This window comes from Melozone crissalis, unplaced genomic scaffold (assembly GCF_028551555.1).
Source record: "Melozone crissalis strain CALT ecotype California unplaced genomic scaffold, PUWL_Pcris_2 ptg000033l_1, whole genome shotgun sequence".
Taxonomy (NCBI): domain Eukaryota; kingdom Metazoa; phylum Chordata; class Aves; order Passeriformes; family Passerellidae; genus Melozone; species Melozone crissalis.
In genome coordinates this window covers 15,109,043-15,129,949 of record NW_026535811.1, presented here as the reverse complement: position 1 = coordinate 15,129,949, position 20,907 = coordinate 15,109,043, and the positions used below count along the sequence as shown (strand labels likewise).

Below are 20,907 nucleotides of genomic sequence, written 5' to 3'. Positions count from 1 at the left end.
AATGGTTTTCATCTAGCAGCTTCACTATAAAAAGAGGAAGATGTAGCAGGAGGAAAATGAGGATGCTGGGTTTGATTTCTCTTATTTGTTTTATACATAAGTAAATTCAGTAATCTTATCCATGAATTATTCCTGACTTATGCTGCTGTAAGAAAAAGGATTCAGATTTTTCAGTCAACACATCTGTTCTTTTAGATCCAGGAAAATATAAAATCCAAAAGTCTGTTAGAACACCAAGAATAAGCCACTCTCCACCTCTACAGTCTCCATTTTATTGCTGCTGGTTGTGAAGAATCTCTGATCACAAAGATGGAGATGAGGAAAATGAATGGTTCTCAAATTCTGTTTTGGTTGACTAGATGATTTCAGGGTAAAAAGAACATTAAATATACTTACAATGTGCACAGCCCATGAACAGACAGATATAGCTTATATTCCTGAGTACAAATAATACCTACAAAATACACTAGGTATGCAACTGAGCCAATCTTAGCTTGTGCTCTGTGTTACTTAATCGGTGGGAAAAAAAGAGATGTTTTTGGAAGAGCCCTTTCACCACTGTCTTCTGCTTGATCGTATTTAATAGGCTTTTCCATGTGGTTTTCCAAGTAATTCTCTGGAATAGCATGCTTCCTTGTGTTCTGCACATCACTTTCTGCTACGCCTGTGAAAGGAGTCAGTCTGTCAGCCAGTTCACTTCTCACTTTGTCAGCTGCATTTTTCCAGAGATTCTCTGCAACAAAAAATCATTAAAATGAGAGGGTTAAGACTGCAGACTCTTAACAGCACATAAAACACAGGATTCACAAAAACTCCTAGCAAATCAGGTGAAAGTTTTTCTCAGGGATCTCACAACCCCCACTGCTGCATTCTTTTGCTCTGAAAGTGGCATGCACTGTGGTGTGGTGTCAGATACTGTTTTCTCTCAGCAGGGAAAAGAGCTCTCTGTGTGAATCTTCAGCGCTTCTAGTCTTCTTGCAGGCAGCTGAACTAAAACATAAGGCATGCAGTTCTACACAAGTGAGGAATGGTGCCTGTACCCACCCCATTTCAGGGGCCATCCATTATCTCCACACTGCCACCTCCCCTCGCAGATGACACTGAACACAAAGAAGCCCCAAACACTGGTGTTATAAATGCCCTTAGTCCTGAGGTGGAACATGCTTACGAATAGTCTCTCTTCTACTTTCCAGCAGAGAGAAGGAGCCATCACTCATCTTCCTTGGGGCCTGTGGCTTCCGGAAGATTTTGGGCTCCTGGATCCACGCGTGTTTCATCGCTTCATCGGGAGTCATGCGCAGGGAGGGCTCCCACCTTAAATCCATGAGACAAATCATTATTCAACTATTTCTATGTGAAAATTAGTAAGAGGCAAGAGATTCAGCCCTGTCTGTTGAAAATTAGGTCACGAGGACATTTTTTTGAAACAAGATAATTTTCTTTTTATCCCAAAACCAAGGAAAAATCTGTGATCTTCTCCAGCCTTCAAAACCTATTTACGTCAGCACTGTGCTGATCAAATCCTCTGCAGCACCAAACCATTTTTAACATGCAGTTCCTGCTTCTGTTAGGGTAGGGACCCAACATTCTTGTTTAAGGTTTGGTTTTTTGCTCCACTGAAATTGTTTTCTGAAAATTCTGATTCAACCTGCAAACCGAAATGAATCCATGATTCACACAGACTGGGCAAACAGAGAACACTGAAAGCAACCCTCTTGTGAAACATGGTGGGATGATTCTTTCTTTCTTCCCCATGTTATCACAAGTTTGCAGTTTCTTTAGAATTTCTTTAGGAAAGTGCTACTGAACTTCTAGAAAGAAATTTGAAGTCACTGCTAAAGAAGATATAGTAAAGTGTCAATAATAATAGTTATACAAATGATGCCACGTGGAAAACAAAACAAACTCAAAACACCCCACCAAAAAATAAAACAAGCAAACACAACAGATACCAGGATTTTAAAGGCACAAAAGAATGAAAGCAAAGTCAAAAGTAGCTTGTTGTGTACAGTATGAACTCACATTAGGCATCCTTTCAAGAAGTCCAAGAAACCAGCATCATGGGTGTTCAGCACTGTGCTTAGATCCTTGGAGTCAGGGCATCTCTTTTTCCCCTTGCTGTTAGTTACAGATTTAGGAAAACCTTTGGAATCTTAGGGAAAAAAAAAAAAAGATATCCTCAAAAATTACATTAAAAACCTTCACTAAATACCTTAAAAAGTTGCATAAACAGGATCCACATCCATCCCACTAATACCAGTTTTGCCCTGCTGGATTGCTAATTTACCTGAATTGTGGCAAACAGGATTGATTACATCCTAGAGACCATATCCTACATTTTGTTTGGTTTGTTTGCTTTGAGCAATTTCCAAACCAAATTTATACACAGAGAAATGAAAAATGCAAATTAGTTCCCAGAGCCCACTGCATTCCTTTCAGCAATGATATTTTTAAAGAGCAACATCTCTATCACTTTGGCAATTAGAGGCCCATAAGACATGAAGAGCAGAGCTCCAGGTTTGTTTATAGGCCTCATTTTATCCTTTTACTTTTTTTCCATACCTCTTCCTGGAAGTATTTTTATCAGGTAGGAATTAGCTAAAGATCTCTGACCCTACTCTCTACCAGTGCTATTAATTAGTGATTGATGACCAGGGAGGGATCCAGAAATGACAAATAATCAGAAGAAATTACCAAAGAATGTTCTCCTCCTTGATGCAGCCTGGATAAAATCAGCTGGTGGAAGACCCAATACCTTCATAGAAAATTAATTCATAGAGTTACTCCTCATTTCATAAAGATACTCAACAACCAATAGGTGAAGTGTGGCATTTTGCCCTCCTTATGAAAAGAAGTTGAATGTTGCAATTTACTGTGAAATGTCTGCAAAATATTTCCTCTTATTGTGGAGGGAATTAAGGGATTCCTTAGTGCTGCCTGTACACATTTTTGCATCAAAAATAGCTTGGCCAGGAGAGCCAGGGCAGAGATTGTCCCTCTCTCCCTGGCACTGGTGAGGCCACACCTCAAATCTGTGTCCAGTTCTGGACCTGTCACTTCAGGAAGGACATGGAGGGGCTGGAGTGTGTTCAGAGAAGGGAACAGAGCTGGGAAGGTGCTGGAGCAAAAGTCTGATGAGGGGAAGCTGAGGGAGCTGGCAAAGGGACTCAGCCTGGAGGAAAAGAGGCTCAGAGGGGCCCTTCTGAAAGAGCCATTTGGCTGCAATAAACCTCCCTCTGGAAGGCCAGGCCATAACCAATCATATTTCATTATTGCTTGAGGTTTCTCTTTGTTTCTGGTGGTGTGGTTTATCAAATGGGTGTGCAAACCAACCCCAAAAGTTACCTCCATGATGCAGGCAAGTTGGTCAGCTTCATTTTCCCCTGGGAAGAGCGGGTAGCCTGTGTAAAGCTCTGCTATGATACAGCCTAAGCTCCACATATCAACAGCCATAGCGTAAGGATGACCAAGAATCACCTCAGGGGAGCGATAAAAGCGGCTCTGAACATAGGTGTACACTGGATCAAAAATCAGACAAGAAGCAAAAATCACAGTTGGGACTGAAATGTCAATTTGCAGATTTCACAGAAAAGAGGCATATGTTCAGGAATCATAAATCTGTCTATCCACAGATTGCTCACATAGGCTCTGGAAACATTTTCTAATCCCGTGGTACACTTTCCCCCGTTCTATTTAGAAATCGTTTTTCAACAAGTTTCACTGAAGTAAATTGTTCTCCTAATGCTGTGATTCAGTTTATCCATGCTCATTTTCCTATTTGAAGGTGTTCCATTTGCATCAATCAACAGTTCCTAAATTAAAAGTACAGTTCCCATTTCCCTCCCTGTGGTATTCATACAAAAAGTACCAATTATAATTTAACCATCTCACAGAGAAAGGTTCTCTGGACCTGACAAACTCCTTGATAAGTGAAATATTTGGATTATCCTCTTAAGTTTGTTCCAGCTAACCACTCTTGAAACTGCAATTCTGATTTCAACAGGAGCAAAGGAGCTGATTGGGCTTGGGACAAAGAAAAAGAATGGTAATATCTTACTTGTCTCTACCAGTATTTTCTCCACCACCAGTGGCTGAACCGTTCACCAGGTTCTAATTAGAGGCATAGGTCAATATATTAGCCCAATCCAAGAAATAGTTTTTCCACATTATTTAAAATTAAGAAAGCTTATTAAGAAAATTACATCAACTTGACTTTTCTGCAAACCTCTTTGGTCTTCATAGCAGCTTGATCCAAAATCAATAACTTTGACTGAACCTTGCCCATTGTGGTATAATAGTATGTTCTCCTAAAAAGAAAAAAAATCACAGGGAAAAGAGGGGTTTAGCACCATATTAAGCTGGAGAAAATCAGAATGCAAATCACATTTAGACTTCTCTGCATAATGAGAGCTTCAAAATCCAACCTCCTATGGCATGCATTTGCTAACAGGAGGATGCAGCCAATAATGTGCAATTGTGCAAAGCAGAGGGGAGATTTGGTATGCAGGCTGCAGGTGAGACAGAAAGGGCACCAGGGAGCTCCCTAAAACTCAGGGTTGCTTATCTAGTAAAAGCCAAACTGCACCTGGCTTTGGGCTGTGCTGAATTAACCAGAACCATCCTTTTGTAAGCACAGAAAGCCCCTGGCCCATGAAGGAGCCACACTGCACAGTTCTCCCCTGCCCTGCCTGCCCCAGACTCTGTGTCAGCTCACCCCTCCCCACTTGTGTGATGCACAAATCTCAAGGGAGGGATAAATGGACAAGGCAGGGTCCTGTGGATTCTTAGCTGGGTGCAGGTGGGTACAGCACTGGATTCTTGCAAGTCCAGCTGGAGAAGTCATCCTTAAACAGCCAGCTCAGGGATATATGTGTGTGCACTGATGAGCAAACACAGCCTTCAGCTCATTTCTGCAGAGCTGAGTTTTATCCTCATTAAAAGTCTGTCTAAATGAAGGATTTCCTTCTCCATGTCTCAGCAGACCGATGGTTACCTTTATCAACCAGTTTTACAGTGATTATATGTCAGGGCTTTGAAGGACTGAACACTTCCCAGGTGGATGCCAAATAATGATGAAGTGGTTTCCTGGGTAATTAGCTCATAAGGAAATGCTTCGTGTGCCAGGAAGGAGAAGCTGCTACTGGTGAAAGTCAAGACAAGGACTGACTTTCACAGTCCAGGTGCTTTTGGCTGTGGTAAGGGAAGCAGCATCCCATCTTTGCAGCTTCCTATCCCTTCATGCTCATGGTAGGACTCTGTCTCTTATACTGAATCCCTCACAATGCAAGGGAGATGATCAAAACTGGAAAACCAGGATTGACTGAAAAACCAGGCTTTGGAGGCAGTGATTACCTAGCATAAAGGCCAGAGAAACTCCATATTCTACCTAATGCTGAGAAATATCATAGGAGGCAGATGGGATAACAGATGTGAGTTTCAGGCAACATAAATTCATGAAACTGTACAATTGTTGAATGAGAACAAAATTGTCTTTTAGTTAACTCATTACATTTTCACTAACATGTTGCTCTATTTAAATACAGACTACACTAATTGATGCTGCCAACGTCATTCCTTGTCAGTGGCTGCCTGGAAACAGATTTCCCATTGGGCTAATTGGTTTTGATTCATATATAGGTGTTATCTTGCAAGCCTTTCTCCTCACTGCAAATTGGTTTGGCAAAGATATTGGTAAGACAATGGGTATAGACAATATGTGACTTCTCAGAATTCTAAATCAAGATACATTTAGCAAAGTGAGAGCAGAATTTTATCCTTAGCATTTTTACCTGAGAACTTATTTATTTCTTTATTGGTTAATTTGCCCTTTTGAGAAGGAAATCAAGAGAAACTTTCATCTGAAGTGAAAATATCATTAAAGTCCTTCAGAAATCTCAGAAAATTGCAAAATATTAAATCTGGGGCTTAAGGAAAATGGAAATGTTTTACTATCAAATGATTTTTGATAGTGACAGGACAAGGGGTAATGATTTCAATGAATGCTTAGCAGATACAGCAGAGGGAATTGGAGGACAGATGTTCCTCCAAAAACAGGCAAACATCCTAAATATTGTTCCACAGAATTCCTTTGTCATTACTAGGCTACTTAATTTTATAGTTATGCCTGAGAAATTAAATAGACTTCAGAGGATAACCTGAAAAGGGCTGCCTTGTGAATATTCCTTGCATTACAATGTCCCTCACCTTGAAATATTTAATTTTACAAGTACTTTTCTTTTTCTCTAAGCAAAAAGTCATTATCTGAATTTGATTTATATTTGCATATGTTTTGGCAACCAAATTATCTCATTTAATGCTTTGGTGAATGAACTGAATCAATGGTAATAATGAGTTGACTGTAGCATGAACATAATCTGAAGTAAATCACAGCTTCTGTACAAACATCACACTGGGTTTTTAGGTTTTCTCCTGACAGTTCCTCTCAATCAATAAAGAATAGGATAAGCTCATTTATTTTGTACAGAATACCAGGTGATGAAATGATTGTACTTACAGGCTTCAGATCACAGTGAATGATTTTTTCCTGGTAGAGCACTTGCAAGCACCTCAGCACACACCGAGTGAAGTGGCGAATCAACGACAGGCTGAAGCCTTGGAAATTGTTCTTTTTGATCAGCTCATACAAATTTATTCTGTGGGGGAGGAAGAAGCAGCAGACAGAGAGCAGATAAGAGATTGGAGAATTTATTTTTAAAGGCGTGATTAGTTTCCAGTGCATTAAGAGCTTGTCTTCCCACATGGAGGACTCATGCAGAGGAAAATGACAGCTATTTTCCTTCCTGCAAATGCTGCCCTGCATTTGATATGCACACCTCCCAGATCTAAAGCAGATGTAAAATCTCTGAACTTCCTTGCTAAACTCTCTGTTGTTAAGCAGCTGTGCTGATTTTTACCAAGTACAATAATCATTCAGGAACCAAAAAAAAATTTTTTTCTGTCTCCTTTTGCTGTCATTTCTCTTTGCTTTGGTGTCTTGAGTAAATAATTTCTGTCTAAAGGTTTTTAACCAGCAGTAAATATTTCTAGATAACCCCCCCATCAAATCAGGTCTCAGTGGGTTATTATATCCCTCTGGTGACCATCACATCTTAGCAACTTCCAGTGGCCCTGCTCAGTAGCCTGGAGAAGAGAAGGCTCTAGAAGATCTCATTGCAGCTTTCCAGTGCCTGAAGGGGTTTATGAAAAGGAGGGAGAGAGATTTTTGATAGTGATAGTGACAGGACAAGGGGTAATGATTTCAAACTGAAAAAGGAGTAGGTTTAGATTGGATATTAGGAATAAATTCTTCCCTGTGAGAGGTGTCCTCAGCACTAGCACATGTCTACAAGGACATGACCAGCTGGAGCTTTCTGCCTTCCTCACTGGAGTGTCCACTGGTGGCAGGCACAGCCCATTCCTTTGGAATTAAAGTTGCCCAGACTTAACGGAAAAGATCACAAATCAAAGGCTTCTCATGGTATTTTAAAGGCAATGAAAATTTTACCAGACAAACATTTTTCTATGACAACAAGTCTTCAACTCCTCTGTGGAGACCTAAAGATAGCAGCTCTCCCATTTCCCTGTGTGTTTCCATAGAAGCTTTCAGAAAAGACTGGTCTGTGACTTGCCTGGAGAGGAGTCACCTCTCAACCCCTGTGCCTGTAAGTGACAGACTCACATGCAGCAACACGAGGGATTTAGGTTTCTTTGGGATCAAGCTGTGCATATCATGCTGAATCTTTAGCAGGGTCTGCAGCACATGCACCAATGGGGGCTTTACTCTAGGGGCTGGAGAAGTGTGGGTAACCTGGATAATTCCAGTTCGATTCCCTGATTACAAGAAGGCTGATGAATAAAATGATCTGACTTCACCAAAATTCCTCCAGAACTCCTCCTAAGATGCCCTGCAGCAAAGATTCATAAAAAGTAAGATGCAGTTTTATTTTTAAATTATTTGATATTATTCATATTTATATACCCTGAAGTTTACCAGTCCTGCATTTACTCTTTTCCTCACAGGTCTTTCGGGGAAGAAGCCTTCAATACCCAGCACAGAAAATAAGGGATGGATCATGTCATTGCCCGTGTGAAGTCTGAACGTGGCCTTTTTCAGTTCACCTTGGGTGATCAAAGGCTCAGTTATGCAGTCTGTGTTTAGACAGTGTTGCTTTCTAGCTGCCAATTCTTCTGAAGAAGACATAAAAATTAAATCTTGTAAGGCACAAGAGCTACAATTCTCCTCAAGGTGTATGTAAAGGAAAATGTACTTTACCCTAGCAGTTCAAAGGAGATACAGAAGTGATTGCGAAAGTAGAAGTACTCCTTCATGTGGATGATATTGTGAGTATCATCTTTGTCTTTCTTCAGCAGAGCATCAAGGATCTTCACTTCTACCAAAGCCTGGCTGTGAAATCTGAAATATCACATGACATGGGAATGGTGACATCAACTCAGGGTAGCATTTGTATTTCTGGAAATGCTACAAACACCATGAGTTTATAATAAGTTCAGCAGGTGGGACAATTATTAAAATGTTTCATTCGACCTCTTTAACCACTGTAATTTGGATTTCTTACTGTTGATTCCTAGTCTAAATACACTGGCCTTACATAACACTTCAGGGTACCTAATTTGACTTGTCTGAGAAAACCTTTAAATGAAAAGGTTTCCAGTGAGCATCTAGACTAAAATCCTGGTGCTCTCAAGTCTATAGGAATGTTTCACTTTCCTTGAACATGTTTCACACCTACCACAGTCAGACAGGGGATTCTGAAAAGCATCTTCACACTTAGTGTTCAGTGAGGGGGAAAATGGAACAGCTGAACATCTGTTTCACTGACTCTGTCTCAAGCTCACAAATTTGTAACCAGCCACTTAACAGGAACAGGTTGCTTAGGACCACAGTGTAGAATTCTTCATGTTCAAGCAAGTGATGGGTGCCTTCCAGCATATTCCTGTGGTTTTGGAACCTTGTGGGGATGGCCCCTACTCTCAGTCCTGCACAGCTGGTTACCTGGGTTGTGTATTCACTGTGCAAGGGATAGAGAGACCCTGTGAACCTGGAGAAACTGTGCTTACTTTCCTAGGCTCTCTCTTCTCCAGGTCCAGGCCAGTTCCTGATATCGTCTTTCCTACTCTGCCCTCACTGTGTTTAATGAGGTTTGATTTTGATTTGTTCACATTGTCACAGTTTGCCTGTATACAAGAGGAGTGATTTTACTGGTTTAAAGTCAGCAGATATCTCACCTTTTCTTATTCCTTATTATTTTCAATGCCACTAACTCATTGGTTTTGTGATCCAGGCATTTGGCCACCTGCCCAAACGACCCTTTCCCAATGACCTCCAAGACTTCGTAGCGGTAGGCAATGTGGTCATGTAAAACCTTCAAAAGAACACAAAGGGCTCAAATTCAAGGAGTACAACAAAGATCAGGCTTCCCAGCAGCTCCTGTGTGTTTGAGTCTGCTCTCCATGACAGATGGTGGGCTAGCTGCAGGTGAAGGCTACATCAAATAAGGGTAACAAGGACAATCCCAAGTGATGCTTCCATAGCCCAGCTGCCTTGCATCAACCCTGCATGACATGCAAAGTGAATTCTCCCCTCAGCTTTAAAAGGCATTTTTTCACTATGTGAACATTTATCTTCTAGAAACAACATTTATCTCACAGACAACACTTAAGAGCTGGCATAAAATCACTACAAACTTACTGAGCTCAAAACAAATACCATAATTTTTCCACTTACCTTTAAGTAGGAACCATGCTCATCATCATAACAATTATTATTCTGGGTTTCAGGCAAACCTTCAATCTTTTTAGCTTCCAGGCCAAGAAACCAGAGCTCTGTATAATTGAAAATTTCTTTTTGCTCATAGACTGTTAACTGGTTTCTAAAATTTTTCAAGGCTTCTAAATCAGAAAACAAGAACGTAAAACCACAAATCAATAAAATGTCAGAAACCTGATGGAAAAGTGCTTTTACAATGGAACATTTCACAGTAGAGCCCACCACTTTGAGCAGGATGCTGAGAAAAGCTGTTAGAGTTCCCTTCCAACTAAGATTTCTCTTTTTCTACAATTTCATACAAATTTCTATTTATTTTTTTTTCTGGCTTGCAGTATTAAGTTCAATAAAGCACTCATCATCTGTCAGCAAGACTTTTAAGACAGTTTAGGTTAAAATTATTTAATTGTGAGGGAAGTTATGTGCATAGATTTTATGGAAATCCTATCTGCTGTCTATCTGGTCCCTCAGGCTCCATAACTTATATGAAAAGTTACATTTTTATTGGCTTGATTGCTATATTTATAAAATGTCAGTAATGTCTAGTTAACCATAGCTTTCAAGTACTTGTTTTTCTGATAAAAATCATCAGTCGGATGCTTGAGGTTAGGAATTAAATGGAGTCCAAATCTGCTTTTCTCCTAGTTCTGATTCTTCCTGCATAAAATTTCAGCTGCCCTAACACCTCCACTCCCATAATTTAAATGTGGATATATATTCAGACAGGAGCATTATAAATCTATGTGTTGCATGCATGTGTGGGTGTTTTGTTAAACAGTGGCAGATCTTCATCCAGCAATGCAGGGATGCTAAATAATTTCAAAGCAAAAGGCCACTACTTTTTTTTCCTAGACTCCTTCTAGAAATAGATTAACTCTGTCAGAAACTTTCTAGATCTCAGAACTCCCAAAATGCAATTTAGCCCACATCAATAAAATGGGACACAGCCACAAGGAAGTGGGAAAGGGTTTTATCCCTGTAATGGTATATTGCTCTCACCTACCCCACCTAAGTCTTAGGTAAATACACATTCTTTTTGATACTGCATGTTTTTCTTCTGTATTTGTGTTAGTCAAATCATTCCTTTACTGGGTACTTCCCCAAGCTGGATAATCAGAAATCACTGAGTTCCATCCATATTGCTGTGCTCTAAATTGTCAAATATTTCAACAGCCATTTAACATGGCACCTCTGGTCCCTGAGTGTCCTGACTATACACACTGCTCATCTGTGCAGGCAGCCTGTCACTCCAGTCCTTTCAGTTTATCCAGGGATATTCTACCTGAAGCTGTCATAGGCAGTTTGACACCGATGCTGGTGCTCTCCAGTTCGGTTGGTTTTGTATGGACTCTGGTATCACTCTCAGGAAGACTGTCTGGAAGGTTAAATTGAGGAAAATTGCCTTGAATTCCATTTTCCTGCCAAGCAGAAAAAAAAATTAAAATTAAAAACTGCTATATTCACAGAGACAAAGCTGCAATATATTTATTTTGGATTAGTTGAGTAATCTCTGTGTCAATTTTGTGCTGAGATAGAACAAGCAAGCTTGAGCACTAGGACACCCTGCTTATTCAGACTGCAAATTCTGCCAAAAGCACTGAAGGCTGTTGGACCATGGAAAGATACATCTCTATAAATGAGAGAAGGAAGTTCATCTTCCAGATCCTTTCAGTATATGGACTCTCTAGAAATGCTATGTATACCAATGCTGGTCAGCCTTGGAGGGCTGTGGAACAATCCCTCTTGGAAACCAAGCCAAACCAAGTGAAAGGCAGGAAGTTGATTTGGAATAACCAGTATGGATATGCCAACAAATGGTGTCTGAAAGACTTTGTTGTCTTCTCTTATGAAGTGATGGGCTTGGCCAGTGGGAGAAAAGCAGTGAGCATCATGGACTTTGCCTTGAGCAGGGCCTGTGACACTGGAGACCAGTGAGTGGGAGATGAACTGGATAAATGGATCATAATGTGAGCATCCTGCTCCAAGTCTGCTCTGCTTGTAGTGAGAGGTTGGGCCAGATGTCCTTCAGAGGACTCTTCCAAACTAAATGGAAGAGTATTATTATTTCTTATTTCTTATATATTCTTATTTCTCATCCTTTGAGAAAGTCCTCATAGAAGTGTCGCTGGATAGAGACAAAAACCAGCTCAGTGTCTGTCTGTGTCAGAAGGGTACCAAAGCCATATTCCAAAACCAGCACATGGTTGCCAAGACAAGGCGAACCCAGGGGATGGGATATGGACTAACAACTGGGCAAGCTTGGTCCACCACATCCTTGCAAGAAGTCCTGATTAGTACCCCTTCAATAAAAGCATCTTGGTGCTTGTGGGATTTGAGTTAAGGATGTGTGCAAGTAAAAAGGGGTTCTTTTCAAAATGAAGCTTTTTTCCATACTTGTCTCTAATTCTGACCCTTTTTCTCTCTTCCCCCACACTTACACACTTGTGACAGTTTGCCACTGACACTCTCTCAGTGGCACTTGGAGGGAGGCTGGTTCACCAGGCAAACGAGATGTCCAGGAGCTTTATAACTCACCTGAAAAGAAGGGAGGACACTCTGCAAGCTCTTATTTGCTATTTGAGGCAGGCTGCTCTCAAAGGAGGGAGGGTTTGCAGCATCTGCAGCCAGACCATGCTTGACTTGACCTTCCAGATGTGGGAGGGAAAGGACACCACGACTGACTCTCTAAATAGAAAGCACAAGGAAATGTCACTTAACGACCTAGCAAGCAGTTCTGTGTCACGCCTATGAACAGCAGAGGGATGCAACTCCTTGGAAAATGTGTGTGGTTCACTTCTGACACCTAAAGGCAAAGGGGAAATGAGCAGATGCTAAGGCAGCTCCAGCTGTACTAACAGCAGCACGAGGTTATCCAGGCAATCCAGCACAATTTAGGGAATGAGACTCCTCACAAGAACACTTCCATCCAGCATCAGAGCAGTGACTGCTTCAGCTGCAAAGGGTGGCTGGGTTTGGAAGCCCAGCAGCCATTCCAGGCAGCAGGACTCCTGTGAGTGGGGAAAATAAAGCCCACACAGGGTAATAAGTAGGCATGAAGTGTCAATGGCAGAAAATACCATTAACTATTCCCAGTGGCAGAAGAGAAATTGGGACTGGAGTGCTGCCAAACACCAGGGGTGGAGACAGTGGGAAGTATTCCCTGCACTGGATTCTCTATATTTCCTTCCCCCTCATTTCCCATGGAGCTCCATTTGACTGGACCCCTTTGTTGCACTCCTTACTGGTGAGGAAAAGGCAAGCTCTCAGCAAACTTTGCTTAAAAATAAATGCTAATGCTCATTTAAATAATCCAGGATTACTAGTCCTTCCTGACTTCTTCCATTAATTATTTGCAAAACACGGCTATGTAATTTTTTAATTGCAGTCAGTCATTAAAGGGCACAGTTTTATGAATGTCTTGTATGTCTTATCAGTGTCTTGAATATCTCAAGTCAGAGAAGTCAAACTCTTAGCAACAAAGAAAACTCTTTCAGGTAGACTATTTCTTTGGTAAATAATAAAACAATTATTTGAAATAGATCTGAAATAGATCAACTGTGCACAGTGAAATGCAGAATAAGGTCAAGAGAGCAAAAGCTACAGCCCACATAAACCTGTGAAATTTTTCTCCTCAGAGAAGCATAGAAACATATTTGGCAAGCTTTTGACAACAAAGGTGAGGTTTGATATTTTCTTAAAAAGCAAAGAGCAATGGTCTGAAGCCAATCAACTTTAATGAGTACATTTTTTACTCCAATAAATAATGGAATAGCCTTTAAAAACTTAGAACTGGCATTCCAGTGGACTTTTCCCAAAAGCTTCAAGAAACAAAAGTGATGTGGTAGAAGAAATGCCTCAAATGCTACTGAACACAGCAAAACCAAAATACTTTCAGGCATCTGGGACAGTCATACAGCCACAGAGAAAATGGAAGGGGACAAGGAATAGAAGACTTGCCTCTGCCCATATTAATTTATTATAAGAGATCACTTAAAAAACAAGCATTCAGGTATTTTTGAAGTCAGCTGAAGAGTCACATACCTGATGGAAGACTCTGTTAGAGCCCAGATGATCCCTCTCTTGAACAGTCAGCTGAGACTGAGAAAAAGCATCCACATGGGAAGACTGCAAACATAAAGCGAGGCTTTAATAAAAATTATTCTGGAGGAAAAAATTATGGAAACTCTGCCTGATTTCTGTATTTCCCTCCTTTGTGGCAATGCCTGTGCCTACAGAAGGTGTGAGAGAGGCCCACAAAAGCTGCTGAAAACATGTTACACTCTGGCAATGCCTTTCTCAATTGAGCAGCTGTTTTGTGGGCTGGAGCAGAGACAGTTTATTTTGTTATTATGCCTCTCAGATGCTTGGTGTGGCCCTGTGCTCAGCCAAGGGAAAGGGGCCTCTGCAATCCCTAAATATGTACTTGGAAGCTGGTAGAGAGTCTTCTTGGAAGAACAACTTTAAATTGCCTCATGAGGTAGATTGTGAGCCCATACATTGCTAAAAGCAGCATTAAACTGATTCAGCTTCTGGTACAGATTTTGTAAAAATAAAATCAGGGTTTAAGTTTACTGAAATATAGAAAAACCCCATTGGCTCCAATGGGCAGACAGTATTAGCAATAAATACAAAAAAAAAATCCATGGGGAAAGTGCTAAGCAGCTCACCATTTTAGAGTTTGCTGGTGCTTTCAGCAGTTTTTCAATAAACATGCTAAGCAGCATTGTACACTTCTGCCCAATAACAAACTGCAATGAAATGAAGAAATCTTTAGGATAATTTAGACCGAGAAAGCTCCACGGCTAAAGCAGATTGGAGCTCTGCTCTATAGGCTGGAATGAACCCCACTGGGTTTGGTCAAAAGGGCTCCTGAAAGATTCTGTCTGAGCCTGGAAGAGGCAGGACAATTCAGATTAGATGCTGCACCTGTGCCAATATACTGCAGATATCCATATATAGACATAGACAAACATAAGTGTATATATATTTTTTTTATATAAAGGCTGTAGTGGGTGAGGGATGCTTGCAGGCAAACTGATCCACGCACACACACTGTGACATTGATATAGGCAGGGCACATTAGCATTGCTGCAAACAGGGAGATCAAACTGAACACACCCCAACAATGGCTCTGGCACATCCTGCCCTGAACAGAATCACAGACTGGTTTGGGTTGGAAGGGACTTTAAAAACCAAGCAGTTCCAACCCCTGCCATGGGCAGGGACACCTTCCACCAGACCAGGCTGCTCAGAGCCCCAGACTCCAGGCATCCACAGCTTCTCTTGGACAACCTGTGCCAGGGTCTTGCCACCCTCACAGGGAACAATTTCTTCCTCCCATCTCCCACTTCCCATTTCTTTCTCCTTTCCCATGGGAAAATATCCCATCTAAACCTGCCCTCTGTCAGTGTGAAGCCATTCCCCCTTGTCCTGTCACTCCAGGCCCTTGTCAAGTGTCTCTCTCTATATTTCCTGAGGGTTTGCTTCAGGCACTGGAAGGACACAATGAAGTCACCCCAAAGCCTTCTCTTCTCCAGGCTGAACAATCCCAACTCCATCAGCCTTTCCTCGCAGCAGACTGCTCCACCCTTCTGGTGATCTTGACAGCCTCCTCTCAACTGACTCCAGAGCCTGTAGCATATCCACCCTTGCACATGCACTTAGATTAGAGACTCTAAAAGACTTTTCTAAACTAAATGTGGAGCTAAATCTCTGTGTACAGATCTACCTGACCACATGGAAGAAATGTTGCCTTTTGACAGGTTCAGCTGTCTCACCATCAGCCAGGAAGACACCATTGAAGCTGATCAGACCAGCTGGAAACTGCCCCTGAAATAACTGTGCTCTGTGTGTGCTCTTCCTGTTAACAAATGAATAAACAAACCCTTCTGCAAGGGCAAATCTCAGATCTAGAACAAACTGAGAACAGCTCTGGCGTGAGATGAAGGCTGGCTGTGAAACACAGGAGAATGGCAGAAAAGGGATAACTACTAAAACCTGGACATGGTAATTCCCATCTTTGGAACTGGAGATCACCCAGACAGGGATAAGGGATGATATGCTGTAAATCTAAATTATTACCAGTGCCAACACAGAAAATGCCACAGAAGAAGGTCACTAGACTACTGCATCCTAAACAGGAGTGTCCTAGAGCATGACACAGTTTGCCCAGAGCACCAAATATCCTTGTGTGAATTTCTTTAGATGATGATTCCATGGAAAACTCAGTGCCAGAGTATTTTCCCAGATAATCTACAGACAATCTTATGCAATCTACGTATCTTGCATTTCAAGGGACAATCACATTTGTTATGAAGGTGAGTCTGGAATACACACTCAAAACTCTACTAATTATATCAGCCCAGCTCTTAGTAAGACTATTAACTTTTGTGCATGTTATACTTTTTCCTCACACTTCATCCATACTTCTTTCCCAGCAAGCTATGATTTTCAGTTTCTGGAGCTGATGAAAATATTACATTTCATTTCAAGGTAGTTTCTTAACTGCTTCATGCTTCTCTAGCTACAAGTCAATACAAAGCCAGGATTTTATAGAGAAAAAACTATCACTGAAAACCAAAGAAACGACTTCACATACCTGTGCAGACTGCAGAATCTTCACTCCAAAATGGCATTTTATTTCTTAGCAATTCTTTTAAAAAGCTAGGCAGCTATGTCTAAATTCTTACATTTTTTTAAAGTAGATTTACTAACAGCAGAGCATGAAAAATTTAAAAAACATATTTTAAACTAAGCAAGAGCTAAGGAAGAATGTGAGTGGGCTCCAAGATGTGCTGCCAGAATTTGGATTTGGAATCCATTTAATTTCCATTCAGTGGGGAAAGATTACCAAGACTTTGAGGTGGACATTTCTCTTTTTACAGTGTAAAAGCAGAATCAGCCCATGCCTTTTTTTTAACCATGGAAATCTGTGATCCTCTTTGTCCCCCTTTCTCAAAACCTACTTACTAAGGCTGTATTGTTCTTTAGGCAATTTATTCAATAAAATGAGTAAGTGACTAACCTTCATAAAATTCCCCCAAAAGGGAAAATAACAAACTTCTCTTTGTAGAAAAACTGATCTGTGCTTACACCAGTCCTGCTGGTGGCTGAATGGAGAGCAGGTGGATTTACTGGACAGTCCACACAGTGGTTTTATTTGATGGTCTTCATCCAAGTGACCCAGCAGAACTGCTCTAGCAAAACCTGGAGCTGCCCTATGGGCTCTGCAGCTGAGCTGTTGTGGCTGGGCTCATTCTGGCAGATGCACTCCAAAGAAAAACTGCAGCACCTGTTACTATTCCACTCCATTTCACCCCTGGTTTCCCTGCTCCTGTGGCACTCAGCCTTGTCCTACAGCTCCAATGCTGCAATCCCAGACTATCATCTCCTGCTATTCCAGCCCTGGAAATCCTGGACCACCTTGCTCATTCCAGTTACCACCAAAGAAACAGAACAAGGTACTCATCCCCCACCTAGCCCACAGTCATACAGTTTTAGCTTTACAGCATTCTGTAAAATCAGGCATCATGACACACTTCCATAATTCTCAAAATATCAGAGTATTTTTTCAGTACCATGTTAACCATAGAAATCAGAAATGCATTAAAATTTAGGAATTTTTTAAATACACAACTACATGAAAAAAAGACCCCTTCATTCACATAGGCAATCTCTTCCCCCTGTTCTCAAAACTGAATGAAGGCTGTACAATACATGGAGAGAATACAACACAGGTGCTAAACCATGCAATACATTAAAAAGCCATAGCAAATACACTCTCTCACTCAAAACACAGTAGGAACACAAACATTTTCCCCACCTTGTCAACTATTTCTGTCAGCATTACTGCAAGAGCTGTTAGGTGCAGGACAGGAGCTGTTTATTCCATTCAGGGAAGGCATTTCAGGAAGCCCACCTTCATCTAGTCAGAGCATAGCAGGAGCAGTTCCATGCACAGTGCCCTGAGCAGAAAAAAATGGATAATGCTTCTGCTTGGCTTCAGATTTAAATTTTTCTCCCGGAAATATGCCAGTGACTATTAGCTGCTCTAGTATTCTTTTGGTGGCCATCTGTTCCCTTTCTCAGCCTCCTTCTAGCCAAATATAATTTTCCATATTTATCATGGCAAGTCAGTAATAAGAAAGACAAATATAACAGGATTGGCTGTTCTCCTTGTCATCTCAGTCTGTTCTTTCTCACTGAGCTCATGTGCTTGCGAAACCAAAAAACACTTGAACTTGGATTTTGTCAGAATTTGTCACAGCGACCTTGCTATACACTGAGCAAAATCTCTTCAACAAGACTGACAGACTGGAAAATGAAAATTAATTAATTCCTTAAGGGTTGGTTTCTCATTGGGCATTGTGTGTCAGTGTGGCACCTTGGTCTGAGGTTCTTGAGGGCATTGGTGCAGAGCTGCTCTGCCCTGTGGGATAATGAGTGTGTGGATTATTTTGGTGTGGATAATGAGACAGAACTTAGCTGCCCTCCTGTCTTTCCTCTTTCTCCTTTGGATGCTGTACATGTATGATGGGGCACTGATGGAGGCGTCCCTATTCCCCAGCTGTCTTAGGGGAATATCTAGAGCAAAAATACAGTGTGGTCTTCCTCCTTCATACAGCCAAAGAATGACATGTTCCCTGATGGTCTGAAATCTGTCAACAACCCAGAATAGTTCTACTTTCACTCAGAAACCAGGGTTTTCAAGGAGGAAAATACACGCTCACCCACTGAAGGCTGCTGCTTTTACAGATGCTGCTGGAATGGCCAAAAGACAAACAGCCATTCCTCTGCAGCCATGGTGGTCTCTGCAAAGCCTCTCCTGATGTAATTGCTGGGCTGCACCTTACCAAAAGACACATTGCTCCCACTTCCATCACTCCCACTTTTCCATTCATCCAAGCTTGGCAACCCTCTAAGCAACAAATCCTCCCTGGTATTATAAACGTCATGTGCAAGAGAAACTTCTTCTCTCACCAAATAACCACTCAGGCTGTCATGCCAGGAGGGGGGCATGCAGATCTCCTAAAATGGCTGGGGTTGGAAGGGACCTTAAAGATCATCCAGTTCCACCCTTCTGTCATGGGCAGGGACATTTCCCACTATCCCAGCTTGCTCAGAGCCCCATCCAGTCTGGCCTTGGACACCGCCAGGGATGGGGCACCCACAGCTGCTCTGGGCAACCTGAGGGTGCCAGGGCCTCAGCACCCTCACAGCAAAGAATTGCTTCCCAAAATCTCATCTAAACCCTCAGTGGGAATCCATTTCCTCCTGTCCTGTCACTCCAGGCCCTCGTCAATAGTCTCTCTCCATTAGCAGTCCCAGCATAGCCTCCATAGAAAGGAGTGCAATACAGATTTGCCCAGGTTTAAGCCATCCCTCATTTAGAAGAACATCCTCTATTTTATTTTCCTTATTTCCTTTCTTTGCAATGTTTTCTCTCCTCTTCATTTTATTACATTCTTGTAACCATATTCAAATTTGCTGTGATAAGTCATGCAGGAATAAAAACAACATTCAGGATCATTCTTTTATATTATCTGAAGAGGGCCAACTAATTTTTGATGACATAAGGCATTGAATACAGTTTTCCCCTCCATTTCTCAACAATAGTCTCAAAGCAAGAGAAACTCACTAGGATTCTTACTAAGTTTCAGTCATGCTACAATGAAGTAAAAAGGAGTACATGAAATGTTTCAGCTATAAATTTAAAGTAGGTTTTTTTAAGTTTGAAGGAAAGATTTATCTTTGTAACTAATTTTTTTTCATTACCCACTTCACAAAGACATTTAATTAAAGGAGCTAAGTGCAATTGTACATAAATTCCTTATGGATGTGATCGCTGCCCATGATCATCATACAGACAATATCTTTACCAAATTTCTAAATTTGCCAACATCTCTGTGAAGTAGAATAGTATTAGTGGTAAAGGAAATTAAAGAGCTTTCCCTGCAAAGAAAACCCCCTGCATAATGGAGTAGGAAAAGGATTCATTCCATCTTAGCTAAACATTCAAGGTAAACAAATCTCCCTGTGGAAGCACTCCTGTCTTTTTATTGGCTTTTCCTGAGAAGGAGCCTGTTCCAGTAATGTAGACTAGATATCCCAAACTTTTACATCCCTAGAATTAGATTAGATTAATTCTACTCTTTATAGCACTTACTCTGCTACTCCTGCACTTCAGTCTTCCTGATCTGAGTGAGGGCAAAAAGCACAGAGGAGCAATGAACTGAGCTGTCTCAGTGCTGTGCTATGGCACCAATCCAGGCTTGAGCAGCGCCACAGGGAACATCCAATGCTGCCACTGCAGGCTGAACCAGGGAAGGTAAATACCAAATTTCCAAAGTGAGTGGTGTTGACAGAAAACTTATTAAAACACTTCTGCTCTATTTGTTCTAATAAAGCATTGGAAGCACGTTTTTTGCCTTTTGCAAAATCAGTGCAAAGGGAATGGGTGATTTAAGGTTTTGCATACATTCACTTGGGCAAAGAACCCACCAGATGAACCAATCAGTCCAAGGCTGATAGAAATAGAAAAGCCAGTCATGAGGACTGGCTCCTTCAGAATGTTTCTTCCACGGAAGAGTGGAAAAGCTTGGGATATGATAACATCAAGATTCTAACATTTAAGTTAGCTGCTAGTAAATTGGCTCTTTAAAGTTTAATAACAATTCCTATCACACTTAAGATCTGCTCTTTCTTCTAGCAAACAAGAAAAAAAAATACAACGCTGTTTGTTCTAAATGTGCTCAAAAGCTGGGTAAGAATTATGAATGCAGTTTTACATAGGAGGGAATTAAGGCGCTGTGTTGCTAAGGGTGTAATTGCCAGAACCTTTTGAGATTATTCCTAACATCTGAGTAAGTGTCCTTGTTGAATTCAAATAGAATTTGGGGACATGGGGATTTTCCAAACAGCTCTCTGACTGTACAAAGCCATAAGGACCCCAGCGACACCATCATTTCTAGAAAACAGACTGGGCAAAGAAATGACAGCCCAGAAATCAGTGATCCAACTGATTTCTCTAATGCATCAATCTGTTCTCAGGACTATTCCAAGAACAGAAAATATGGTTATTCCTGGACTCACAAACTGAAGAGGAATCACATGAGAAGCAGGAA

At 41.2% G+C, this 20,907-nt stretch overlaps 1 protein-coding gene across 2 annotated transcripts; it reads right to left on the bottom strand.

Annotated features, from left to right (window-relative positions):
- Positions 1-258: 258 nt before the first annotated feature.
- On the bottom strand, positions 259-17,907 carry DYRK4 (dual specificity tyrosine phosphorylation regulated kinase 4). 2 transcript variants are annotated; one of them, XM_054281844.1, is made up of 14 exons: positions 17,607-17,907; positions 13,826-13,909; positions 12,320-12,469; positions 11,067-11,202; positions 9,746-9,909; positions 9,247-9,383; positions 8,273-8,413; positions 6,515-6,653; positions 4,226-4,307; positions 3,346-3,518; positions 2,695-2,755; positions 2,023-2,152; positions 1,169-1,314; positions 259-733 (listed from the first exon to the last, which is right to left on the bottom strand). In XM_054281844.1, exons 1-14 carry the CDS (start codon positions 17,628-17,630, stop codon positions 507-509), a joined length of 1,794 nt encoding a protein of 597 aa, XP_054137819.1. In that variant the 5' UTR covers positions 17,631-17,907; the 3' UTR covers positions 259-506. The 2 variants fall into 2 exon arrangements, with proteins under 2 accessions (XP_054137819.1, XP_054137820.1); XM_054281845.1 differs by having other exon boundaries at positions 9,746-9,843; positions 17,607-17,897.
- Between the last annotated feature and the right edge of the window lie 3,000 nt (positions 17,908-20,907).